Genomic DNA, 21,733 nt, shown 5'->3' on the forward strand with positions numbered 1-21,733 from the left:
GTATTCCTTTTCAATCTGGTCATTTCTGGAGTTCAATTTGCTTATCAGTTCATTTGGTTTCTGAGCCTCACTTTCCAATTGCATGATTCTACCTTTTAAACAGTTATTTTCTTGCCAGATCTCTTCCATTTTCCTCAAAATCTCAGTTTTGTACTCTTCCATAGCTTGTGAGGAGTTTTCCTTATTTGAGGAGGGTCCGGATGCTTGTTTGTTCTCCTCCTCTGTTTGCTCGGTTGTCTGGATTTTCTCTGTGTAAAAGCTGTCGAGTGTTAAAGACTTCTTTTTCTTGTTGTTATTCTTTCTCTTCTGAACTTCCTGAGGCTGAGTAGCCATCATTACCCCAGCAGCTTCTCAGATTTATCCTCACGCTCAGTGTCTGTCCGCGATCTATTGGCTCCTGAGGTCTGAGTTCTGGTTTTTTCCAAGGTCAAGCCCCCTGGTGGGCCCCCTTGCTTGATCCTCTGCAGGAGGTTCCTTTACAATTCTCAGGGCGCTGCTTCCACAGTCGTATATCCGTCCACACTGGTTCCCCACTTAGGCTTTAGTTCCTGGCTGTGTCTGCCTCCACCCATGCCTCCGCAGTGCTTGCGCTCTGCTCAGCCTGCTTTGTGCGCCCAGCGTCCTGCTCCCGCACTCAGATTTTGCCTGCTTTTTTTGGCTTAATGGGGTCCTAAGTCTTGCTGCTCTCAGGAACAGGCCCCGGAGCTGCCAATGACTCGATGGGTGCCCCAAACTTGCTCTATTTCTTTTTAGCTGGCTTCGGAGCTACAGGTGTTGTGTGTGGAGGGGGTGGGAGTGGGGTGGTTACTCAGCCCGTGATGTCGTGAGGGCTGTTTCACCCTTTTATAGCATGGAAATGCCTCGATTCCACGTACCTTCCATGCTGTGCCCTGTTGTGGGGGTTCCTCCGTTCGTCTGGACTTGTTTTTATGTCCCCTTGAGGAGTTTTGTGTGTTTTGGTCAGGAGAGGTTAAGAGCTGCTTCTTACTCTGCCGCCATCTTAACCCGGACCAGTGTTTTGTTTTTAATAAGTACCTATAATCTCCTCCCTTGTTGTACTTCCCTTTCTGCCCCCTCCCTTCTTATTCCCCTCTTATTGTTCTTTAAAGCCACTAGGTGCTTTCCCCTCTTCCAAGCCTTCTCCATCCCTAGTATTGCTTCCCTCCCTACCAGTCCCTTTGTTACTCTTCTACTTCTCTATAGGGCGTCAATCAATTTTCTGCCCCTATGGATCTGATTGTTCTTCTCTAAGTTGATTTCAGTGCACTTAAGTATTGAATATTCCCTCTCTCTAACCTCTTTACCCTTATAGTGTATTGTTATTTTCCCCTGTTGATGCCACATGCTTCTTTATGGAATATAAATTTATTCCTTTTTTTTGCTTTCCTTTTTTTCTTATTGTTATTTTCTTCCCCTCCCCCACAGTTTTGTATATATTTATACATACATACATACATTTACATATTTATATATCTCTTGACATTTCATCCTATACAATTTGTCCCTGTTCCCTCTATGTAAACTTCTTCTAGTTACCCTGTTGGTAATAATAATTTTTAATATTTGCCAATACCTTCTTTTCTTCTTGGGGTATAAATTGATTGAACTTCTTGTGTCCCTTAAAGAAAAGAATTTTTTTCTCCTCCCCCCATTCTCTTAATTATCTTATGTTGATTCTCTTGAGTTCTGGGTTTGGGCAGCAAACTCTCTGTTTAAGTCTGGTTTTTTTCTTGATGAAGGTTTGGAAGTCCTCAATTTTATTGAATGACCATACTTTCCCCTGCAATAATATAGTTAGTCTTGCTAGATAGTTGATTCTTGGTTGTATCCCCAGTTCTCTTACTTTCCTGAATATTGTGTTCCATGCCTTCTGGTCCTTCCAATGTAGATGCAGCCAGATCCTGTGTTATCCTAACTGTGTTTCCCTGATATCTGAATGACTTCTTTTTGGCAGCTTGTAATATTTTTCCTTGGTATGGTAGTTTTTGAATTTGGGTATAATATTCCTGGAAGTTGTCAGTTGTGGATTAAATGTAGGAGGTGATCTGTGGATCCTGTCAATTTCCACTTTTCCCTCTTGTTCAAGAATTTCTGGGCAATTTTCTCTGATAATTTCTTGTAAAATGCTATCTAAACTTTTTCTTTTATCATGATGTTCTGGTAAACCAATAATTCTTAAGTTATCTCTTCTAGCTCTGTTCTCCAGATCTTTGGTTGAATCAATGAGGTGCTTCATATTCTCCTCAAATCTTTCATTTTTTAAAAATTTTGTTTAATATATTCTTGCTGCCTTGTGAAGTCATTTTCTTCTAGTTGTTGAGTTCTGTTCTTTAAAGACTGAATCTCATCCCTTTGCATTTTGGTCATCCTTCTCTTTCTGGTCTGATTTTCTGTGTAGATCATCTTTTGCCTTCTTTGCTTCATTTTCAAGCTGGCCAATTATGGCTGTTAAGACTTTATTTTCTTGTTCTAGCTCATGTATTTCCTTTTTCAAATTGTCTTCAGCCTCTCTTAATTGTTTTTTGAGTTCCTGTAGTTCTTGAATTAATTGAGTTTTAAATTCTTGAGTTAATTGAATTTTGAGATCTTCCAAAGCCTGTGTCCAGTTCTCTGGAACTACTTCCTCTTCTGCTAGTTCTGTTTCATTATTCCCTTTTCACTTCCTTGAGAGATGCTGTCAATTGTCATTTCTTTTCTCTTTTTCTGTTGCTTACTCATGTTTTTTCCCTTCCTTGTTCTGCTAGTTTGAGCAGATGTATTTAATGATCTTTGATGAAAGATCTTCCCTCCAGGGGAAAGGTTTGTAGTTACTTTCTCTGCCCTTGGAAGACTTCTCTGGCTGTATTGATTGGATTAGTCTGCCCTGAGGCTAAAACCTCAAAACCTCAAGGGGAGGGAAAAGCAAACAAACAAAGAAACAAACAAAAAACCAAAAAAGGTGGGGTTACAAGAAGGACAGTTTTCTCTAAACTGAGCTCTCCAGCAGTGGGGTCCCCCTGTGCTATCTGCTGTGTTTGACCTGGTTTTCTTTCCTCTTAAAGCCCTGCATTCTCCATCTCAGTATGAGGAAGCCAAGCTGTCTGTGCTCTGGGGTTTGGCTCTCTCTAAGCCACCATCTTCTCGGAGTTTTTGCTGTGTTTCTCTGGTTTTCTCCTCCAGTCACCTCTCCAGTGCCTGTGTTTGACTCCCCGAGTCCTGTGCCAGCAGGGCCTTCTCTCCTGACCAGTGTACCCATTGGCCCCGAGATTTCCCCAGCCTCTGGAGACTCTGCACAGCATGTGGGGGAGGCGGCCTGGGATCCTGGGATTCCCCTTCTATGCCCTCAGTCTCAATAGTTCAGGTATTGAAGCATTTTTCTTGGTGTACCTCTTTAGTTGTGTTGCAGTAGGGTGCCCCCTGCTCTGACCCATTATTAGATTTGGTCCTCTTTCTTCTCGAAGCACATTGCTTTCTATCTCGGTGTGTAAGGGTGCGGAGGTTTTAAGATTTGCTCCGTCTACGCCGCCATCTTCTCGGACCAATAAGGGTTTCTTCTGAGTTCATTCAGGCCTGGAAGGCCAGGGGACTTTGGAGCTGGTGCTCTCTGGGGCAGGTCAGGGAATCACTTATCACATTTAATTTAAAAGATTATTTATAGCCTCTGAGAGAGTGGTCAGCACAATAAGCTTGGGAGTCAGATTCCAGGGACTGAGAAGTGAATGGATGAAAAGTGCATGGACAAAGTAATTGTAAATGATTTTTCTTTCACTTTGAGAAATGAAAAGAGAGGAGAGATATAAGACAATAGTATAAGGGGATGGCAGCAAAAAATGAAGTATTTTTTTTAAAGATGGGAAAATCATCATTTTAGAGACAGTAGGGAAGAAACTAATAGAAGTCGAAGATATACATATATAATAGAGAGATAATTTAATTTTTCTTTTTCTCAGTAAGAGAAAACTCATGGAAGAGATGGGAGGAAATGGAATTAAAGGCACAAGAAAGAGGATTAGAAAGGCCTATTCTTGATCTGAGACAAGGATAAGGGAGAAAATGACTAGTAAAGTTATAAAAGATTTTTGAGATATAAAAAAGGGGAAATAAGGGGACCTGTGACAAATGGCTTTGATTTTCTTAGTGAAGATGAGGTCATCTGCTAAGAAAAAGAAAACATCTTAAACCACATAATTGGTTAATTGGAAAATGAGGCACAAAAATCCAATGAAGAAAAGAGCAAATGGAAAGGGAAGATCAAAAGGTCATGGGACTAATTCCGTTTTTAAAAATTAGAATTGAGAAAATAGAAGCTAATGACTTCATGAGACATTAAGATATAATAAAACAAAATCAAAATAATGAAAAATAGAATATGAAATCTCATTGAAAAAAGCAACTGACCTGGAAAATATATTCAGGAGAGACAATTTAAGAATTACTGGACTACCTGAAAGTCATGACAAAAAAAAGTCTAGACATAATATTGCAAGAAATTGTCCAAGAAAACTGCCCTGATATTCTTGAATAAAGAGGGTAAAATAGAAATTGAAAGAATTTACAAATAACTTCCTGCAATATGACAACTCCAAGAAATGTTATAGCCAAGTTCAAGAGCTACCAGGGCAAGGAGAAAATACTGCCACAACAAGAAAGAAACAATTCAGATATCATGGAGCCCTAGTCAAAATAACACCAGGTTTAGTAGCATCCAGTATATTGATGGACTGGAAGGCTTGGAGTATAATATTCTGAAAGACAAGGGAATAGGATATACAACCAAGAAACACCTGCCCATCAAAACTGACTATATTCTTTCTGGAGAAGGATGGTCATTTAATAAAATAGAGGATTTCCAAATATTCCTGAGGAAAATACGAGACTTAACAGAAAATTGATGTCCAAGTACAAAATTCAAAAAAGTGTTGTCTTCATTTGCATTATGGTACTTATTGAATTATTGAATACATAGTTAGTAATTCTGGAATTTGGAAAAAGGACCAAAACTGCACCTGATGTGAACACCTGGAAGATTTTCTCATATTAATGTTAAAAAATTCATTTGAGGTAAGAAGGAAGAGGCCTTCAAACTTGGGACAACTCCCCAATTGGATTTTTTCTAAGAGATTGACCTGGTATGAAATTGGTCAGGGATGTAAGTGTACCATCTTGCACCTTCCGGTTTTAACTAATTAATCTTGCTAACTAAACACAGTTGTAACTGAGAGACTATAGATATTATCATTACTCTAAATTTCAGTGGTCAGGCAAATCTTCATGGCTCTATTATAATTAAAGCTACAATTGTGCCTATTATTCTTTTGGTTTTACTTTCTTCATGCTACTTCATTTCATACAATATTCCCCATTTCATTAAAATGTTATTCATTTCAATAATTTCAATAAAGCTACATTGTAATGCTAGCCAGGAAAGCCAGTTTTGGCATGGAAATATAAAACAATGAAACATGGAGGTCATGATTTTATATTAGTATTTAAATATTAATTTGTAGATAAGATAGAAAAAATTGGGTTGTTTATGATTATTTGGAATTGTACTTAATCAACTAATCAACTAAGCATATTCATATTGTTATCAATGTAAACCTAGAGGGAAGTTTCCTTTACCTTTTCAGGAAATTAACAATCAATAAGTAAAAACATTTCCAGATTCAAAGAACAAAATAAAAATATTTTATGAAAAACCATGAATTCATATTAAGTACAACTTAAAATACATACACATGCATGCATGTGCATATGTATGCCCACACACATATAATCTAGTATGACAGTTTGGAGGGAAATTTCTAGAGGCCTCTCAAGAGGCTCTGAATTTGATTCTCTTGTGAAATGTTTTTACTAGTAATTTTAAGGGAAATTTGGAAAGTATGCTTATCAAACATATTGATGACACAAAGCTGGGAGGGAAAAGCAAATAGTTTTATTGCAGAATCTGGGTTCAAATTCCTATCAATGGGAAACAAATACAATAAAATTGAATAAGAATGGGATCCCTAAGTATGAGTTTGCTTTCAGAAAATAAACTGCACTTATATTTGACAGAAGAAACCTAGTCTGACAGCTCCTTGAAAAAGACTTAGTGTTTTTTTTTTTGGTTATGGTAGGCTCAGTGAGGGGAAACTAAAGGAAGGTAAAAAGGAATCAAAAGTAGTGAGACAGTGTCATAGACCTCAGAGCAGTACTTTCTTTTGACCACTGAGGAGTGAGCCTTGAAGCTTATCTGGGCAAATGGCAATCAACGTGTATTCTATTTAGATAACCCAAGACTCTGACCAGACATCATTGTGTGGGTTAATGGCATAGTATCTTTAAACTATCCAAAAATCAAATAGCCTTGTTCAGCAGCTGCCCATCATTGTGGACCTGCTGTTCCCTGTCTGTATTAGTTTGAAGAAAGTAAAAGAGAACAAAGTTGGAACATGAGTACATCTATAATTTTATAACTTTGCAAGCATCATTCAAAATAATAAATGTTGAAAAGGACATCAAGGTAAAATAGTACTTTAATTACAACTTGTGTTTTATCCAAGTTTAAGAAGTTCTATGATACTGATTATGATACAAAGATATGTGATCCTTTAGAAGCTCAATAAGACCAGATTGCAATCCGTAACTTAGCCTTGAGAAATAACTCCTCAACTTGCTTTAAAAAATGTAATCATGTAAAATCACCTTTGACAGTTCAGTTTCTAATTCAAGATCCATACCTTTGTGCACATCACCCCTGAAAAAGATCCTCATAGAGATCCATAAGAAAATCTAATGAGGATTTAGAAACACAGATCATACAACATAACAGACAAATATATTCATTAAAAATTGTCCCTGACATTAATACATTGCTGGAGGAGTTGTGAATTGATCCAATCATTCTGGAAGGCTATTTGAAACTATGCACAAAGGACTTTAAATGACTATCTGCCTTTTGATCCAGCCATACCACTGCTGGGTTTGTACCCCAAAGAGATAATAAGGGAAAAGACTTGTACAAAAATATTCATAGCCATGCTCTTTGTGGTGGCAAAAAATTGGAAATGAGGGGATGTCCTTCAATTGGGGAATGGCTGAACAAATTGTGGTATCTTTTGGTGATGGAATACTATTGTGCTGAAAGGAATAATGAACTGGAGGAATTCCATGTGAACTGGAAAGACTTCCAGGAGATGATGCAGAGTGAAAGGAGCAGAACCAGGAGAACATTTTAAATAGAGACAGATACACTGTGGCATTATCAAATCTAATGGATTTCTCTACTAGCAGCAATGAAATGATCTAGGATAGTGATGGGCAAACTATGGCCCATGGGCCAGATGCAGCCCCCTGAAATGTTCTTTCTGGCCCGGTGGAATTATTCCTAATCTGACGAATACAATGAGTAGGATACAATACAAAGAAACTTAAAAAGAGTTGCCTTAGAAACAGACTGACAGATGAGCATTTCCTTTCCTTTGGCCCCCTCTTTAAAAAGTTTGCCCATCACTGATCTAGGACAATTCTAAAGGACTTATGAGAAAGAATGAAATCCACAGCCAGAGAAAGAACTGTGGGAGTAGAAACACAGAAGAAAAACAACTACTTGATCACATGGTTCGATGGGGATATGACTCTAAATGATCACTCTATTGAAATATTAATAAAATGGAAATAGGTCTTGATCAATGATACTTGTAAAATCCATTGGCTACAGGAGGGAGAGGCAGGAGGGGAGGGAAAGAACATGAATTATGTAACCATGGAAAAATATTCTAAATTAATTAATTAAATAAAATATATTTTTAATTGTCCCTGAACAAGTAGAAATGGAAGGAAAAGTCTCCTTCAGAAAATTGAGAAATATTGCCCCTCTGCCAAGAACATAGGAAGAAAAATTATGATCTCATATGGAGACAAACAAAGATTTTATATTCTTTAGAAGACTATGAGAGGATGAAAAAGAAGCAGAGGAACAAGTTGACAAATGGGCTCAACAGCAAGAAAAAATACTGATCCATCGTGACATCTCCTGATTTCATCACTGATATGGGAACTTTTTGGAACATATAACGTAATTCGGAATATGTGTAACATATGTGTAACATCTCTAGGCAGAATATTCCCAGATCTATATAACCAGCCCTAATATCTCTCCTGAGCTCCAACATAATCGACTAATTTTGAACATCTCAAATTGGATGATCTGTTTCTAATTCAAATTCAATATACTTCAAACAAAATTCATTATTTTTACCCCCAAATATTTCTCTCTCCCCAGTTTTTCTATTACTGTAAAGATCACCACCCTCTTCCTAGTCACTTGAGGCTCTTAATCTCAGTGTCAGTCTCATCTCCTCACACAGATTTACTCATCTTACATAATCAATTGCCTGGCATATCTTATGTCTACCATCACAATTTCTTTCATGTATGTCAGCTTCTCTTTACTCATTCTTGTACACCTATAACCCTTTTGCAGATGCTCATCACTTTTTGCCTGGGATACATGTATTGTAATAGCCATCTTCTTTTGTTCTTGCCTGGAATATATTATTTTTATTGCTATATTTATAAATTATACACTGTAAGCTTTGGGCCCCTTGGCAAAATGAAATTCCTATTTCAACTGTATAAAACCAAGTCTGAACCAAAATGAGTAGATAACAACCTGAAGTTCTCAGGCAGAATTGATTAATGGAAACAGAATAATTACAACTAGGGCTGGCTATTAGTCTGAAGTATAATTTAAGAGCTTTTCCTAACCAGGACATTATGACTACTCTACCTTCTCCCGATTTGAAGTTCTTTTCACTTATACAACTTTATATCTTTTTAAATCTTTCTCTTTTCTTATAAAACACAGAGTACAGAAATAAATTCATTATGAGTAATATTTAATATGTTTTAATGTCTTTCAGTTTTTTAACTTCTTCCCTGTAATTAGCTAATGTGAAAAGATTCATCTGGGTAGCAGAAATAGCCAGGGTATTTCAGTGCCTTGACAAGTATATTGTCCTATAACAAAGAATATAAAAGTGCCCTATATTTTCCAGGAACAGTAGAGCCTTGCTCCGAGACATTTGTTCAACTTTTTGCAAAGGTTCCCTTTTCTTTTTCTTGTATATTGGCCATTACAGTAGTGTGAAAAAGGTTTGTAGACTTAGAGAAACTGTTTTGACTTTTTTGTTTCTGCTGGTTTACATATCAACACATCCATGGAGTGATAAGAGGACTGGCACTCCCCAAATGGTAAAAGACTAGAATTATAAGGTTTTAAACCAAACTGATTTAAAATGTTAATTTGAAATACATAAAGTGAATATCATTCTGGAAATATTTTTTAAATCAATCTCTGACAAATATTTTCTAATTTCTCAGAAAAAACAACATTTATGGTTCTCTTATTTTAAAAAAAATCTGCCCTTTTACTTTCTTGCTGACAGAAAAAAATAATTGAAATGGGAATGAATAATATTTTGCTATTTTGAGAATCTGTGAAAATGTGACCACTGCTATCATGAATAATTGTCTTCCCTCATTTCCTGTTAACAGTCAAGTGCTTCACACTTTCAAGATCTAAAAGGATTTTCCCAAGCCCTCCTTTAGTGGAACATTTTTCCTTTGTACCCTTCCTGTGTCTTCAGTGATGAACTATGATAGAGATAGTTTAGGTCCTTACAACATCTTACACTTAACCAATTCACTCACAAAAAATTGGTTGCTTGATCCCTTTTCTGCTCAATTTAATTACTTCTTTAGATCTTATTTCAAAACTGGCCATAGACACTTACCAGTTCTGTGAACCTGTGTAAGACATTTAAAAGCTCTCTACCTCAGTTTCCTCAAAGGCAAAATGAGATTGATCATAGTACCTCCTTCCCTTTCTTGCTCTGTACATATTAGCTGAAACTACCTTCTACATGAGACTTTTCCTGATTCTTCTCTGGTTGCTAATGTTCTCACATGAAATTTTATTTTTTGTGTATGAATTTGTATTTGCTTATGTCAATATGTTGTTTCCCTAACAGAATATAAATGCCTACGAGCCTGGGACTATTTTTTTTCATATTTCCATGCTTAGCACTGTTCCTGAAACATATTATGTTCTTGTTTGTTAACCAATTGACTAATCAGTCTGTCATAGGTATTAGATGGCATATTCAGGGTTTGAAAGGTGGGTGAATGTTGGAGTAGGAAAGGAAGCATAGTTTTCATGACTTCTAACTCAGTGCTTTAATAAAACATTCTACTCAGATACCCAAGGAGATGAAATGTAGTTTTTAAAAGTAATTTTGAAATGGCTCATGATTCAATGAATTTTGTTATATAATTGATCAAATTATTTCTCCTATACATATATAGTGATGTGTCTCATAATAATAATGATAATAATTGCATTATACAATTATATAGAGCTTTATACTTTCCTCAAAATGTCTTTACAAATCCCATTTCATTTGGTAATCCTAGTAGTTAGGTAGAGAGATATTATTTCCCTCATTTTACTAATGAGAATATTATAAAATGAAACATATAGTAGAGCTTCCATTCTTTTTCCTAGACAACAGAAGTATTATGATGAAATTTACCCATGATTACAATCTATTGGGGGTTTTTTTGCTCAAAGGAGAGTGGGGGAAGTGTTCTAAACTTTTTGACCTAGATTGGACCATACTTTTCTTTTGTTTTTATTTCTAAAAGAATGTAGAGATTATATTCCTAGCATGCTTAGTGAGTATTTCTAGTACTGTACATATATTTTAATTTTTAGTGAAAACTTATGTGCTCATTTTAAGTTCATCACTTTCAAACCACTAAAATACTCTTTGATTAATGCCATGGACAAGAAATGTATTACCTTACTCTCAAAGGCTAAAAAAAATACTAGAGTATTGGATTGATAATGACAGGATCCAGGTTTGAATGCCATCTCACTGAGCTTCATTTTCTCATAATTAGAGAGAGGAAGCTGGATGAGACAACCTATGAAGATTCTTTTAATTCTAAACCAATGATCTTATGTCCTTATTCATGTTACTCTACGTATCCCTTCCTAATTAATATGAGGTATTTAGAAAATTTGTTCAATATATTATATATATTGGACAGTTTTTTTCCCATTTGTTTAGTATTGTCCATTAGATGATTTTACTGACTATAGTAACTCTTGAAGACTATCAAGTCTTAGAAAGATCAGTATCAATGGAGGAAGTAGCAGATGTGATGAAGTTATAAGTCCTTAATAATGTGCTATGGCATAATAATCAGGCCAAATGGATTCACTGATAGAGGAAAAAGACAATTGTTATTTAAGGATTATAAATAATATTTAAGTAAATTAGTATTTTACTTAAATAATAAATATAATATCATTAAAGATTATTAATTCACTCAAGATTACTATGATATATATTCTATACATAATATCTAGAACTGTAATATATAAAATCTATAATAACAATAATCTATTGTATTTTTTTGGTTCTTTAAGATTTGCAAACCACTTTTACATATATTAACTCAGTTCAAATGTTGTGGATTCAGTAGCTCACTTATTCTACCATTTGGCCACTGGCACCTGAGATCATTTCCCACTTAATTTTGTTTTGTACATGTTTGCCTCACTGAATAATTTGTAATTATCACTTTTGACCTTGTGGCACCAGAAATTGAAGCCTTCAAGTTGAAAGTAGTGCACTAATAATAATGGAAGAATTAGCCTATATTTTTAGAGCCTTGATTTCTTTTTCCCAGTAGCTTGCCATTTTTGGACTTCTTGAAATTACTTGAAATTCTACCTTGGCATCCTGCTCGCTATGATCTTGCCGTGATATACATCATAAGGCTTGATGCAAAGAACTGAGAAGTATATAAATAAAACAAATAACATCTTTCATACTGAATGCTATACTTTCTACTAATTATAGACTTGAGAGAAATTAGTTCTCTTATATTCTTCAATGGTTATAGCAAAGAGTACTTGGACACAGTGGGAGTTGACCTAAAAACTGGTATCTAATTCTGTAGTTGTCTGAAGATTCAAGGGCAGATCTTTGAGGATGAATGAAAAGGCTCTCCTTTTACCTTTAATGTGTCATACCTCCATACATCCACAATTTCATCCAACATCTTCATATTATTCAGCATCATTTTGCACTACTTTCCTGGAAGAAGCAAGTTAACTTGATAAATTGAATAATTTACACAACAGTCCATCTTCCAGTATTTCAGAAGTCACCTGTGAATTGAAAGCATGCTAAAAATAATGTGAAGATTACACACACACACATACACACACACACACACATATATTATTCAGTATATTTGTAAATCTCATTTAGTCATATATTATGTGATCCTGTGAATGAACATAAAAATGGATAATGAAAAAGACGAAAAATTACTCATGGTAATTGCATATATGCTGGATAAATTTTATGTAAGTTTTCGAAAATTAGGCTGCTAGGTTTGACGATAATTTACTCTGGTAGAGACATATCTAATTTTAAATTTATCTTTTAGCTTTATAGAAGCACTTGGAAGAAAATGTATTTTTGTGTTATAAATGAGGTCCTTGAATTTCATTTTTTTGGTAAAATAAAATAAAAATCAGGCAAATAATTGTCTGGCAAATCTAATTAGAAAATTTTTAGCTTATTTTCACTCAAATAAGGTACTGTAGATTGTTTTTTACTAATGGAAAGTTCCTCATAGGTCATCTGGTCCAATTCACTTATTTTGAAAATGAGAAAGTGGAAACTAAGAGGTTAAAATTTATTTTTCTTTCCATTTTTTTTAAGAAAGCACAGAGACCTTTGATTTTTTTTTCAGTTCCAAGTTTTTTCTCTTTCCTAATCTACCCACTCTTTGAGAAGGCAAGCAAAATAAAACCCTATGCACATATGCAGTCATGTAAAACAAATTTCTGAATTAACTGATTTCAATAAAAAATAATTCAATTTGCACTCTAAGACCATCACTTCACTATTTGGAAATGGATAGGATGTTTCATAATGAATCCTTTGGTTCATCATTGTATTGATCAGACTTACTAAATATTTCAAAGTTGATTATCTTTATACTGTTATTGTTACTTTGTTGCTGGTTCTGTCCACCTCATTTTGTATCAGTTCTTACAGGTCTTCCTAGATTCTAATGAAACCATTGCTTTCATTATTTCTTATTGTACATCACATTCAAATATCATAATTTGCTTAGTTGTTCTCCAGTTGCTATATAGTATGTATACTTTGACTCTACATAAAGAGATGCTATAACTGTTTTTATAAATATAGGTTTTTTTTTCCCTCTTCCCTTGATTTCTTTGGGAAATAGATCAAGGAACAATCATTGGGTCAAAGGATATAGACAGTTTAATATTTTCTGGGACATGCTTCCAAATTGCTTTCCATTATAGTTGTATTAGCTAGCGTCAACAACAGTGATTTAGTGGACAGAATTTGTCGTTTTCCATTTTTTTGTGATATTAGCCAATCTGATGCTTATGAGGTAGGACCTCAGAGTTATTTTAATTTACATTTCTTTAATTATTACTGAATTAGAGCATTTTTTCAAATGACTATTTATAACTTGGATTTCTTCCTTTGAAAAATGCCTATTACATAATCAATTGTAATGGACTTTTCTACTAGCAGCAATGCAATGATCCAAATCATTTCCGAGGGATTTATGAGAAAGAATGCTATCCACCTCCAGAGAAAGAACTGTGGGAGCAGAAACGCAGAAGAAAAACATCTGCTTGACCACATGGGTGGATGGGGATATGATTGGGGATGCAGACTCTAAATGATCACCCTAGTGCAAATATCAATAATATGGAAATAGGTCTTGATCAATGACACATGTAAAACCCAGTGGAATTGCACATTGGCTATGGGAGGGGGTGGGAGTAGGGGATAGAAAGAATGTGAATCATGTAACCATGGAAAAAATTTTTCATAATTATTCAATAAAATAAAAATAAATTTTTAAAATGCCTATTACTGTTGACCACTTATCAATTGAGGAATGGCTTTTTTTTTCTTGTATATTTAATTTAGTTACTCTGACAAAGATTTCATTTTCTTTATATAAATAAACATTTAGAAATGAACTTAGAAATGAATTTAGAAATGTTTATACAAACATTTAGAAAAAAGTTCTTTTTCAGAGAAATTTGCTGCAAAGATTTCCCCCCGTTTTCTATTTTTCATCTAATTTAAAATGAATTGTTTTTGTGCAAAAACTTTTTAATTTTACATAATTAAAATTATCTATTTTACCTCCTATGAGCCTCTTTATCTCTGGTCAATCATAAACTTTTCTCATATCCATATATCTGATAGGTTATTTGTTGCCTATAATAATTTGTGCATAATATTGCCCTTTATGTTTAAATCACACATTAATTTTCACTTATTTTGGTATACATTGTGAAATTTTTGTCTCCATCTAGTTTCTTCTAGACCTCTTTCCAGTTTTCCTACCAGATTTTTATCTAATAATGAAATTTTTTTGCCCAATGACTAGATTCTTTTGATTTATTAAACAAGGTTACTATGCACATTTCTTTCTGTATATTGTGTATGTAATTTGTTACCCTGAGCAGCTTTTCCATTTCTTACCTAATACCAAAATTTTTTTTGATGATTACAACCCTGTAGTACAGTTTGAGATCTGGTATTACTAGGCTCTCTCCTTTCCCATTAAAAAAATTCTCTTGAAATTTTTTTAATTTTATTTCTCCAGATGAATTCTATCATTATATTTTCTTGCTCCATAAAATAATTCTTGGGTAGTTTGATTAATATGGAATTGGATAAATAAATTAATTTAGATAGTAGTCATTTTTGTTTCTTGGCTGACCTATGAACAATTAGTATTTGTTGTGTTCAGATAATTCCCTGGTATCTTAGGAAGTAGACTCCCAGATATTTAATGGAATTTAAATGGAATTTCCCTATTCCTGCTGCACTTTATTGGAAATATACAGAAACACTTATGATTTGTGTGGGCTCACTTTTTTATTCTATAATTTCATTGAACTGTTAATTGTATTGGTTTCGGTTTTTCGACACTCTAGTTTTTTTCTAAGTTAATTATATCTGTAAAAATGTGACAGTTTTGTTTGTTTTGTTGCCTGTGCTTATTTCTTTAATTTCTTGTATTAATTCTATAGCTAGTAGCTCTAATACAATACTTAATTCCAATATGAATAATGAATATCCTTGCTTTTTCCTTGCTTTTAGTGGGAAGGCTTTTAATTTATTCCCATTAGTGATAATGCTTGCTCTTAGTTTTAGAAAGATACTACTTATCATTTTAAGGAAAAATTTATTTATTCCTGTGCTTTCTAAGTACATTTTTTTAATTAAAAAAATTTTTTTTAAACCCTTAACTTCTGTGTATTGACTTATAGGTGGAAGAGTGGTAAGGGTGGGCAATGGGGGTCAAGTGACTTGCCCAGGGTCACACAGCTGGGAAGTGTCAGAGGCCAGATTTGAACCTAGGACCTCCTGTCTCTAGGCCTGACTCTCAATCCACTGAGCTACCCAGCTGCCCTCTAAGTACATTTTTAACAGTAATTGGCATTATATTTTGATGATTTTTTTTCTGTATCTATTGAACTTATCAAATGGTTTTTGTTGTCTTTGTTATTTATATGGTCAATTGTGCTGATAGTTTCCTTATATTGAACTAGCCCTGCATTCCTGATATAAATCCATTCTGGTAGTAGTGTATATTCTTTGTAAAAACTGAAGTAAACTGGGTTAAGTGACTTGTCCCAGATCACACAGCTAATAATTGTCTATGCTAAACATGTTTAAAATATTTCAGCAAGCGTATATTATCAAAAACTGAATTCAGAAAAGTAAGATGTTGATCATTTCTTTAATTGCCACACAAATTTTTGAATGAGAAAGAATACTTGCAAAGGGAAAGTGTTATTTCAACTTTCTAATGTCTCATCAATTTTCATCATGAAATTTTTATTGAAGTTGGCAAAGGAAATTATGTTACTTAAAAATACATTCTCTATGTTATAGATTTGGAATTTCAGTGTTTGCACTTTTGGCACTGTTACAGTAAAAGGTAGGTAGAGTGCTAGACCTGGAATCAGAAAGAATAGAGTTCAAAACCAGTTATTAGTTTGGATGGACTTGAACAAATCACTTACCCTCTTTCTGCCTTAATTTCCTCATCTTCAAAGTAAGAATAATAATACCTATCTCCATGAGTTATATTTAGAATAAAATGACAATATTTGTAAGACATTCAAAACCTTAAAATTTTATGTAAATCCTAGTTATTATTTGTGTGTGGTATCTTGATATTATGTTTTAAAATTTATTCTATAGAATTAACTCACAAAAACACCAAAGCAAACAAAAAAAAACAGCATTTGAGAAAAGGAGGAGTTTAGAAAGTTATTCTTTTACTGCAAAATTTCTCAAATATTCCTGATTTCATCAATGAGGATAAATTCTCTACTGATGCAAAACAAATTTCTCCATGCCTGCAATAGAACATATAATGAATTTCTGAGATTGAAAAAATAATTCTTCTCTAGTGGTCTGACTTCAGGCGAGGAGCCTTCCAAATTTAGCTTGGCTAGTCCTCAGAAGACAGATATACTATCTGAAACTAAGTTCCTACTTGAAGCCTTCTAGTTTATTCAAATCTAGCACTAAACATTTCCTCTTTATAACTTTCAGATGAGGCTAATGAAGGTAGGAATTTCAGTGAGAAAAAACATTTATTTCTCACTCTAAACAATTAAAACAAAACTTCAGCCGGTCTAACCTTTAGAGTATTATAAATTTGACATAGAAATAATGATTAAATTTTTGCAATGAATTGACTTAATATTTTGGTGAAATAATTACAGCACTGACCCAAACCAAATTTGTGAAGGCAGTTTGTTATCAGGACTTATATTTTTTTTTCCTTTTATTGCTCTTCCATCTCCTAACAGAATCAGCAAGCTTAATCCCAGTACAGCCACACTTATATATACAAATAATTCATATATAGGTGTAGAGGGGAAGGTAATGCTAAGTGAAGGATTAAAGAAAAAATTAAATTGACCAAGTTATACATGAATCCAGATAGAAAGAATGGAAGCAATGGAATAGGACAGATTGAAGTCATTGAAGAGATGTTGAGCATGGTAGCAAGTATCTAAAGAGATTAGAAGGTAAGATATCCAGAGTACAAAGAAAAGAACTAATCCTATATAGAAAGAGGGTTGATTCATTCTTTGAGCCCTTATCTCCAGTGAATAATAATGAGTGATAATGAGTGAACTTCTAAGGATAATAAGATAAATAATTTCAGGATTTGTGACATGATTCTGTAAATGAGATTTGAACTCAAGTTTTCCTTATTCCAGAGTCACAGCTGCCTTTATTGTATGTATACACACACACACATACATACATACATACATACACCTATAGTAGGTACATAATAAATGGCTTATTAGTTGAATTAGATACATGATTTGAACCTTGCGACAATAGAGTATGCTGGATTTGGGATGAGAGAGCCTTGATTAAAATCCCAGATCTACTATTTATTACTCCTGTGACCCTAACCTGTCTTGGCCCCCATTTCTTACCTTTAAAATGATGGGGTTAGACTAAATGTCCTCTAAAATTTTTTCTAATCATAACTTTACAATTCTATGATCTTATTTTATAAATGTGGGTATTTCAACTAGTAGAGATCTCAACCTTTCCATAACTTTTCATCCTGTGCAATTCTTTTCTATTTATGTCTATATCCACCTGCTCCCAGGTAACCTATGCAGCACATTATTCATAGTCTTCTCTAGACCTTTTAATATATGATGAATAAAAGTTCATCATGGAGACTGTTGCTTTTTACTAAGTTCATGCAGCTCATAAATGCTCTGCCTTCTTTTTTGCTCAGGTTGTCCTCAATGACTTTTACACTATTTCCTAGACTCATATCATCATTGGTGATATGCTACAACCTACTTGCACCCACTACATGTTTTTCCATTGCCTTTTGGATCATCCACCACAGGAATACTGTGTATAATAATAAGTCCTTCCACAATAATTAAATGTCCTGCCTATTTTTGTCTAGTTCAAACCTCGGCTTTTCCATAGCTGGTCACCAACTGGCAATGATTTTATCCTTCACTGAGCTCCTATAACTCTTTGTTTTTAACATTGTACTATTTTGCATTTTAACATGTATTTTTATCCCCTATTAGAATATAATTTCTTTCAGAGTATACATCATATCACTTATATTCTGAATCTCCCAAGGTACTCCTCACTCCACCTCCAACTCTCTAGTATGAGAATTGCCTGGAGCAGAGAGACTAAGTACCTTGCTTTTGTGGGTTTTGAACTGTTGTGGCTGGGGAAACCATATTCCCCAGCATGGCCTAGGGATTCCTCCCCCTTACTTCCTGGTGTGGGATTGGTCTTCAATGAACCAATCCTGTGCTGGGGGAGGAACCATAACCCTTATTTCCTGGTGTGGGATTGGTTCTGGATGGACTAATCCTGTGCTAGGGGAGACCATTGCCCCCCTCCCCACTTCACCCTCCCCACTTCTAGGTGCAGGATTGGTCTAATAAAGACCAATCCTGTGCTTGGGAGGGAACTTTGAATTGGAGGAGATTCAGAGTAGCTGGGGAGTTAGTTAATTTCAGCCTAGGAGAACTCTGGTGGGTTTTTTCTTTAAATAAAGTTTTAAAGAGATCAGATTGAGATAGTTTTCTTTTGGCTTTTCATTCTGGTCTCTCAGTCAGATATATTCCCTAAGGCAGTGGTTGAACCTCCAGTTCTTCCTAACTCTGAAGCCATCTGTAACTATGTCATTTGCCTCTTGTCTTATTCATTCTTAATGCATATTTTTGAAAGAATGAAAACATGAGATGCTATTGGCTTTTAGAAATGAATAGCTTATTCTGGACTGAAGTAAAAAAGAAGATCCAGAATTTAAGTGAACCATTAAAAATGTACCTGTAAAAAGAAGATTGGATTTGGAGTTAGCATACTTGGGATCAAATCCTATTTTTATTACTATCTGCATGAACTTGAATAAGTTACCTGACTCCTTTAGGCCTTTAGGAAGAGATTTGACTGGATGACCTCTACTGTCTCTTTCAATTCTAAATCTGTTTCTTATAAAAATGAAACAATGAATCAATGAGTTTTTACCAATGAGTTTTTATTTGTTTTAATAAGTATGCTTGCTTTCTCATTATTTTATTGAATATGCTATTAATTTTAGTAAATAAACCAAGAGCACCTAGCATTTTGAATTCTTTATGTCATATCAGTTATCCAATTTAATTACTTACAATTATGCGTTAATATATGGAGTTTCTGTTAAAGTATAGCTGTACTTATTATCACTTCCATTAGAATTCAAGGACAGAACTAATGAAATAGACAGTTCAACTCTTTGGTAGCTTTCTGGTATCACTGTTTGTTTTTTTTTAAATTATCTTCATATCTTCATTACTTAGCACCATGTTTTTTCATTTTGAAATCTTTAATCCAGAGTAGACAGAAAACTTGTACCTCTACCCCAAATTGGCAACTCTAATTTATACTCTAAAAGATTTTCTTGATGCAACTGTAGTTAAATGACTCATTTAGGGTAAAAAAGTCCATGTCAGATGCAACATTAGAATATACATCTTCTTTTACTTTATACTCTGCATATCAGTGCACTGGGCAGAGTAGAAATTCACATACTTGGAGTTATGTTGGAAACTATTTAAATTGATTGTGTCAATTATTTGCTAAAACAAAGTTCTTTTTAGATTATCTTTGGATTTTCTTGTCAAACATTGATGGTTCTTAATGGTATTGTGTTTAAATAGTCTAAAGATATATGTCTAAATATAACATACTTTCAAGCTTTAAGTGTTCTCTGAAGGTAGAATATATAGGACTGAGTAATGTATCATGATTATGACAAAGATAGCAGTAGAGACAAGTTACTTCAATAAAACCTTTGTGATGTTTTCCAGGGAAAGGGGATGTATTTGGAGATATCTTCTGGAAGGAAACCACCCTTGCCCATGCTTGTGCCAATGTCCGGGCGCTAACATACTGTGATTTACACATCATCAAGCGGGAAGCCTTGCTCAAAGTCCTGGACTTCTACACAGCTTTTGCAAATTCCTTCTCAAGGAATCTCACTCTCACTTGCAATCTAAGGAAAAGGGTATGTTTGTATTACGTTCATTATGCTAATAATAATGATAATAACCTGTCATAACATAGGAGATGAACAGCAGGGATTTGGTTTAGCTTTGCAGTATTACATCCCCTCTAAGGATAAAATAACACAACTTCTTGCTTCCTTTTAATTTTTTAGGGGCACAAAAAGGTAAGAAAGATTTACTATGTGTTATTTAAATATGAATTTTATTGTCTTCTAAGAAAAACAAGTCATAAAAAATTAAGTCATAGGATAAATTAATGGCCCACTTAAAATGGATAATTTTCTAAGTGTTTTTAATGCCAAAAATAAAATTAATAGAAAACCAAATGACTTACACTTTCACCATATATAAATACCTGCTTTTTAATGAGAAGATGAGTAAAGCTTGTTGACTATTTGACATTTCTGTCTTTCTCAAAACCCTCCTGTTCATCCTATAGTCAATCCAAAGATCACATTATCTTTTAAAAGAATATTTCATTGGGGGCAGCTGGGTAGCTCAGTGGATTGAGAGACAGGCCTAGAGACAGGAGGTCCTAGGTTCAAATCCGGCCTCAGCCACTTCCCAGCTGTGTGACCCTGGGCAAGTCACTTGACCCCCATTGCCTACCCTTACCAATCTTCCACCTATAAGTCAATACATAGAAGTTAAGAGTTTAAAATTAAAAAAAAAAGAATATTTCATCTCATATCTTACAAGTACTGTCAGTTTAGGGAACCTTTCATCTGAGGGCATAGTCTTCATTATTTCTCTCTTCATTGCCTTTGTATCTTTTATTGATGAATGTAACAGAAATTTGATTTATATGAATGGAACTCCTAGTCCTGATGTACAGTCCATAGGACAGCACTGATAGTTTTTTTTATAGCTAATAATGAAACATAATTTTGGATAACTGCATCTAAGGAATTCCATCATAAATTATTGCCTGCTTTTGTGAAGCATTTAAAATGACTAAAACCACTTTAGAAGCAGCATGGCATAGTGGAGAAAGGACTGACTTTATAGTCCAGAAGACTTGTACCAAGACCTGCCTCTGGCACAAAGTTGCTGGGTTGTGATGAACAAATCAATTCTCTAATTTCCCAGTGAGTTGCTGATCTGCATCAGCAGAAGTTTTCACAAAAGGATTTCCCATACAACAATGAATAGCAATAAAAATAGCAACTACAAAATCCTTCCCTATTAGTAGTAATCAAATGTAAAATTGATTATAGGAGACAACAGAAATTAGCAGGGTACAAAGTATAATAAATACAATAATATATATAAAACCTATGAAGTACAATAAATAATAACAATATTGAAAAGCTTTCAAAGTATTTTATAAAAATCTAACCTCACAAGCCTGGGAGATAGGTATTATTTATCATTATTATAATTCTTATTTTATAAATGAGAAAACTGAGGCAAACAGAAGTTAAGTGACTTGGCCAAGATCACACAGCTAATAAGAGTCAGAGGAACTCTGGCCTCAGATACTAACTAGTTGTGTGACCCTGGGCAAGTCATTTAATCCTGTTTGTCTTAGTTTCCTTATCT

The 21,733-nt window shown here is 34.3% G+C and overlaps 1 protein-coding gene across 1 annotated transcript in view; it reads left to right on the forward strand.

Annotated features, from left to right (window-relative positions):
- The window catches only part of KCNH5 (potassium voltage-gated channel subfamily H member 5), a 520,057-nt gene that overhangs the window by 433,512 nt on the left and 64,812 nt on the right, over nt 1-21,733 (forward strand). The window contains exon 10 of the mRNA XM_044662009.1: nt 19,994-20,190. Within this exon, the coding sequence (XP_044517944.1) occupies nt 19,994-20,190 (197 nt within the window). The remainder of the gene's footprint in view (nt 1-19,993; nt 20,191-21,733) is intronic.

Source organism: Gracilinanus agilis, chromosome 2, assembly GCF_016433145.1.
Source record: "Gracilinanus agilis isolate LMUSP501 chromosome 2, AgileGrace, whole genome shotgun sequence".
Lineage (NCBI taxonomy): Eukaryota > Metazoa > Chordata > Mammalia > Didelphimorphia > Didelphidae > Gracilinanus > Gracilinanus agilis.